The sequence below is a fragment of the Rana temporaria genome, chromosome 1, assembly GCF_905171775.1.
Source record: "Rana temporaria chromosome 1, aRanTem1.1, whole genome shotgun sequence".
Lineage (NCBI taxonomy): Eukaryota > Metazoa > Chordata > Amphibia > Anura > Ranidae > Rana > Rana temporaria.
In genome coordinates, this window is record NC_053489.1 from 499,184,898 (window position 1) to 499,190,897 (window position 6,000).

A 6,000-nucleotide genomic window follows, 5' to 3' on the forward strand; every position below is an offset into this window, starting at 1 on the left:
GACATTTGTTTTGGGGACAACTGTCTAAAGCAGGGTATTACACAAGGGGTGCTCAACCATTTGAAGAGTGAGGGCCACATAAGTGATTTGGTAACTGGTTACAGGCCACAAAGAAAATGAACTCGTTCTAAATTTTGAATAACATAATGAACATTCTCCTCCTGCAGCCACTGAATGCCAGCGAGAGGGAGAGCAGGAGAAGCTGCCTTTTAGCAGTTGCAGAAGGAAAATGGAGAAGATCAATTCCTCCTGTCCAAGTATAATCAAATCAAATGTGATAGGGAGGCTGCACAGGCCCCCTGGAGCATGGGGCACAATCACCATTTCAACCCTTGATACTACACCATTGGTTCATTCATTCAACCCTTGATACTACACCATTGGTTCATTCATTCAACCCTTGATACTACACCATTGGTTCATTCATTCAACCCTTGATACTACACCATTGGTTCATTCATTCAACCCTTGATACTACATCATTGGTTCATTCATTCAACCCTTGATACTACACCATTGGTTCATTCATTCAACCCTTGATACTACATCATTGGTTGGGCGGTATGTGATAAAAACACATCTTAACTATGGGGTTTTTCTTCTCCCCCCCCCCCCCCCCCCCACTGTCCTGAGCCCTCTATAAGGCTGCTTTCACACTGATTTTCTGCAATTTATCGGCACCAGTCTGTATGTCTTCTCTGCCCACCCCTCCCCTCTCTGTGTCATGTATTGACACAGAGCGGAAATCTAATCATGTGTATTAGGCTTTACAGTCATGCTGGAAAACCATCATTTGATCAGCGCTGATCTATGTATTCTGACTGGTTAAACAAAAAAAGAACTGCACGTGTATACCCAGCTTTAGATGGGAATCCCATCTCACTTTGTAAGATTTTTTTGTTAATTCCCTGGGGCAGGAATTGGTTTTCCCAGTGTTAATACACAGACAGCAAAACATAACTTGGCAGGAGTTTTAATCCTTCCCTACTGTTTTTTGTACATTTTACTTTTGTATTTATTGTCCACACTGATTATGGCCTAATCTGATTGTATTAAATTCAATCTTGTCCTTCTAGTTTTACTCTAATTTAGGAGTATATTATCTGAAATTTTGAATTTTTGGCAGTCTCAGTTCTTTACAGTGACTAAAAGGGAACGAACCATGACTGTGCTTATTATACAAGACTATTTAACATTTAGTTAAATTATGTCATTTAGTATTGTGGTTGTTGTGCATGCATTAGAAATATTTAAGTGTCTCCCTGTCTGGTACCTGCAGGATTTCAGTCCAAGGTTAAAAAAAAAGGTTATTCCCTTGGGGTAGATTAATTAAATTGATCTTCCCTGGTCTAATGGTATCACACTGATACTAAGGAAAGGAATCCGGTTATCTTCAATGAAGGAATTGTCTAGATGGCACGGTCCTTCTGAATTCTAAAACCAGTACAGTGGAACCTTAGATTATGAGCATAATCCGTTCAAGGAGAATGCTTGTAATCCAAAGCACTCGCATATCAAAGCGAGTTTCCCAATAGAAGTCGTGGAAACTAAGATAATTTGTTCTCTATTGACTTCTATTGCATGCAACACTGCATGTGGCCAGAGGTGGGGGATCGCCGGAGAGCCTCGGAAATACTCATGGACAGCTCGGAAACGGAGTGTTTGTGTATTTTCGAACGGTTCCGAGTGTCACCGGCGCCCCCCGCACCTCTGGCCAAATGCGGTACTGCACACCCCATTGGCTTGAATCCTGCTTGTTTTGCGAGACAACACTCGCAAACCAGGACTTTTTTTTAAAGTTGCTTGTCTTTGAAAAAACGCTCGTTGGCCACGCTACTCATTAACCAAGGTTCCACTGCATTTGAAGTATACTTTTAGAAGTGATCTATTTATCAGCCTTTTGAATTCCTTGACTTCTTATCATAATAGTGTCGATACAGGGATACTATCCCCTTTTTATGGCGCACTAATACTCTGTTGGACCACTTGGCAGGCCTTGAGGGTCCTTTGAAACCTTGATCATGTTTGGGTGACATATACATAAGGTCTTACAAAAGCTCCAGAATAAGCCATGAGTATAAGGTTTGGTAGTAAACCCTAAATTCTGACACTTGAGCCAAAGGGTCAGACAAAGTAAGGGTGCATATAATTATTATATAAGCATTCTAGTAATTCAAAGCTGAATACTGAGATTGTTGCATAAGCCCAGTTGTGACGGCTCCTTTGAAAGAAGAAATACCAGATGCACACATGTTGGTGCACATCGTATTATGTAAAGGTAATGGTTATTTTTACTTTTCTTTATTTTGGAATACCATGGCCAGGTTTCCAAACACGTTATCCCACTCTTGTATAGCGAAGTCTCCATTTACAGGATGTTGAAGCGATTTAATGTAGGAACTCTAATCAGTGCAGATGTTCTGGTTGCTATGACAGGAAGGCAAATATGTATTTTCCCATGAATTAATATATGCAATAAAGTGCAATGTTAATGAAATCCTGCTTACAATGACCACACATACTGTACATGGTAAATCACTTAAGTGGAGCACTTAATAGATGAAACTTGAATACACAGGCTGGTTGTTGGACGATTGCCCGGTGTCTCCACACCCCACTGACAAGCTGACCATCACTTTCTATTGCAGGAGACTCTTTCTACAGCCACAGCCTCAGGAGTTCTACGTTTGCTTCCACGATTCCGTCACAGAAGTTGCAGTTGAGTTGGCTTTTAAGCTTTCATTTGGGATGCCACTTTAGTGGTTTCTGCTTCATACACCAATGACTTTTGTATTGCAAATACAATATCTGTGCAAGCACTTATGTTGGCCATTCATGTGGCAAATCAATCACTCGATTCAATATTTATTAGCACTGAAAGCTTGATTTCTGCCTACCTGTTGGAAAGATCACTGACCACAATGGAAACCTATTGATTTAAACATGATTTCCAATTAGTGACTGGTTAGTCAATTTTTTTTCATTTAAAGTATAATGGCGTTTGTTGAACTTTTGGACATTTTATTTATTGATTTTGTTTTTTTATAAAATTAAGTATTTGATATATCTAACTAGTTTTTCAAGGTACTGATTTTTTTTTTTTTTTCAAATATTATATTTTAGCAGCAATGCAGCAGAAATTACTTTCTGATTGAAACTGTTCCTGTGATATTTCCTTATTATATGCCCTCACCCATTGGTTGTCCATGGTTTAGTTGATATTGAGAGGAATTTTTATATTTCTGTGAATGCCCTCATAGACGCTAAGGCTCGTATATAGTGTCTAAACCCATGTTAACACCTCAGATTGGCAAGGAAATGACATTGATAGCAATTGACTAGAACAAAAAAAAGTAGAAAAATAAATGAAAATGGCATTTTCTTAACTGCTTTTGATTTTAATCCCCTATGTGATGATTTTTTTATTTTTTTTGGTGACTGGTTCTCTTTGAGACATCGGGGATCTAAACAAGGCAAATGAAGTGCAGATTGAATTGCATTTGTTTCTTCCCTAGCCATACTGGCTGGGGAAAGTAAGAGGGGGACCTGAAAGTGATGTTTTAAGTTAACGTCACTTCCATGTCAGTAACAGGAAGGGTATGCCAGTGAACAGACATTCACTCTTCTCCTTCCCCTCTACCCACTATCACCCGCCATACCAATCCTGCCCAGCTGATGGATGCATGGAGCCTGGGAAATGTGAAAGCACACGCAGGGGTCCTGGCCATAATTAGCCTGTGTGGAAGTGATACAGGTCCATTTATCAGCTGGTAGTCGGCTTGATAGATTTACACACACTCCTGGCAGAGGCACCCCCCTCATTGCCACCAACATTTTTACGTCCGTGGCAGTTAAAGTGTTAACGTATAAGAAACATTATTGAGTCTTGTGAATTGGCTAACAACAAAATGTGTGCCATCAATGTAACGGCAGCCTAGAACAAAGGGAAAAGCTTTGTGAATTGACTCTATAAGGTCTCCTGGCAGGAGTGGCAGGGCCTTGTCATATAGTGGAATGAACATCCAAACCTAGCCCTGTGTTTGAAACGGGTATTATTACTTGTGTGCTAGAAGACAGACTGGCAATATAGGCATGATTTCAGGCACATGTCAAGGCAGCAATAGCCAGACTTTAGGAGGTCTCTAAGTTAAATAAGCAAATCTTATAAAGAGGGTAAATATCAATATTTCATATGCCTGCACAGTTCCAATTTAAACCTAAATATTCACATTTCTACCTAAAGTGGTTCTAAACTCAGAAGTGCACTGCATGCATAAAGTTAAATATTCTGTGGGCAGTTCCCCAAATACTTTCCTGAGCACAATATCAATCCAGGCCTGTGCACGAGAACAGGAGATGCGCTCTCTCTCTCTCTCTCTCTCTCTCTCTCTCTCTCTCTCTCTCTCTCTCTCTCTCTCCCTCTCTCCCTCTCTCCCTCTCTCCCTCTCTCCCTCTCTCCCTCTCCCTCCCTCTCTCCCTCTCCCTCCCTCTCTCCCCCTCCCTCTCTCCCCCTCCCTCTCTCCCTCTCTCCCTCTCTCCCCCTCCCTCTCTCCCTCTCTCCCCTCAGACAGAAAAGTGGGAGCCATTGGCTCCTTCTGCTGTTAGTCACAGCCATTGAGAAGGGAGTGGGGGTGAGCTGCACTGTGTATGTCAATAGACGCACACAGAGCAGTTCGGGATCGAGCCCTCACTAGTGCCCCCATAGCGGAAAAAAAAAAAACCACATACGGGGCATTACTTACTATTACTCTGTCCTTTGCTGCTGGTTCCTGCGTTCCTTGAAAACTTCCTCCACCCCCGCAATCTTCCAGTGTGGCTTATTCTAGGCTTACCTATAGGTAAAACTTAAAGATGGAAGTTTACTTCCTCTTTAACCACTTGCCTACTGACCAATTCGGACATTTCTCACATACATATAAAAATATGCATTTTTTTTTTTTTTGCTATATTTGAAAGGTGTATTTGACAGTTTCCAGAACAGAGAAGATACTCCAGTCCTTGGATTAAAAGAAAAACTGAGCAGGCAGTTGCTTACTAAGTATAGAATAGGACTTTGTGGAGAAAGTATGTCTGTTTTATAGGTGAGCATATAGAACACAAATTTGTTTAAGAAAATACAAAATGTATTCATATAAATACAATATAAAAAATTATGACATAGTCATAAAACCACTTAGGCCATTGATGAATGCTGATAACAAGATAACTAGATGATAGTGATGCTGGAAACCAACATGTTTCGCAATTGTGCGTCGTCAGGGCGCCACATCCATCTATTTTTGTATCTAATCACATAAAACAGAACATATATCATTAGTATCAATCTACATTCAAATTTATTCAATTCATTGTATTTATAACATTCAGTATTATACGTTTGTGCTCACCCAGTCTATGAAGTTCTAGAGAGACCAAAAATCTTTTATTTTTTTTTTGCTAGAAAATTACAAGAGCCCCCAAACATATATTTTTTTTTCCAGACACCCTAGAGAATAAAATGGCGGCCGTTGCAATACTTTGTCGCACCGTATTTGTGCAGTCGTCTTACAAGCGCATTTTTTTTTAACTTGAATAAGGCAACAGTAAAAAAAAAAAATTATACTGTGAAAGATAATCTTCCACCGAGTAAATTGATACCCAACATGTCATGCTTCAAAATTGGGCCCGCCCATGGAATGGCGACAAACTTTCACCATTAAAAATCTCCATAGGTGATGTTTAAAAATTCCTTCAGGTTAACAGTTTTGAGTTACAGAGGCGGTCTAGGGCTAGAATTATTGCTCTCGCTCTAATGTTTGCGGCAATACCTCACATGAGGTTTTAACACCGTTTTCATATGCGTTCTCTTCTGCGCACGAGCTTGGCGGGACGGGGCGCTTACATTTTTTATTTTATTATTTGATTTATTTTTTATTTTTTACACTGTCCTTTTTGAGTCACTTTTATTCCTATTACAAGGAATGTAAACTTCCATTGTAATTGGGGGGGGGGAAAAAAGCA

General features: G+C 40.1%; 1 protein-coding gene across 1 annotated transcript in view; it reads left to right on the top strand.

Moving 5' to 3' along the window:
• Positions 1 to 4,342, top strand: part of INTU (inturned planar cell polarity protein) — a 100,678-nt gene extending 96,336 nt beyond the window's left edge. Inside the window, exon 16 of the mRNA XM_040330672.1 lies at positions 2,649 to 4,342. Within this exon, the coding sequence (XP_040186606.1) occupies positions 2,649 to 2,760 (112 nt within the window). The 3' untranslated portion in view covers positions 2,761 to 4,342. The remainder of the gene's footprint in view (positions 1 to 2,648) is intronic.
• Positions 4,343 to 6,000: the final 1,658 nt, after the last annotated feature.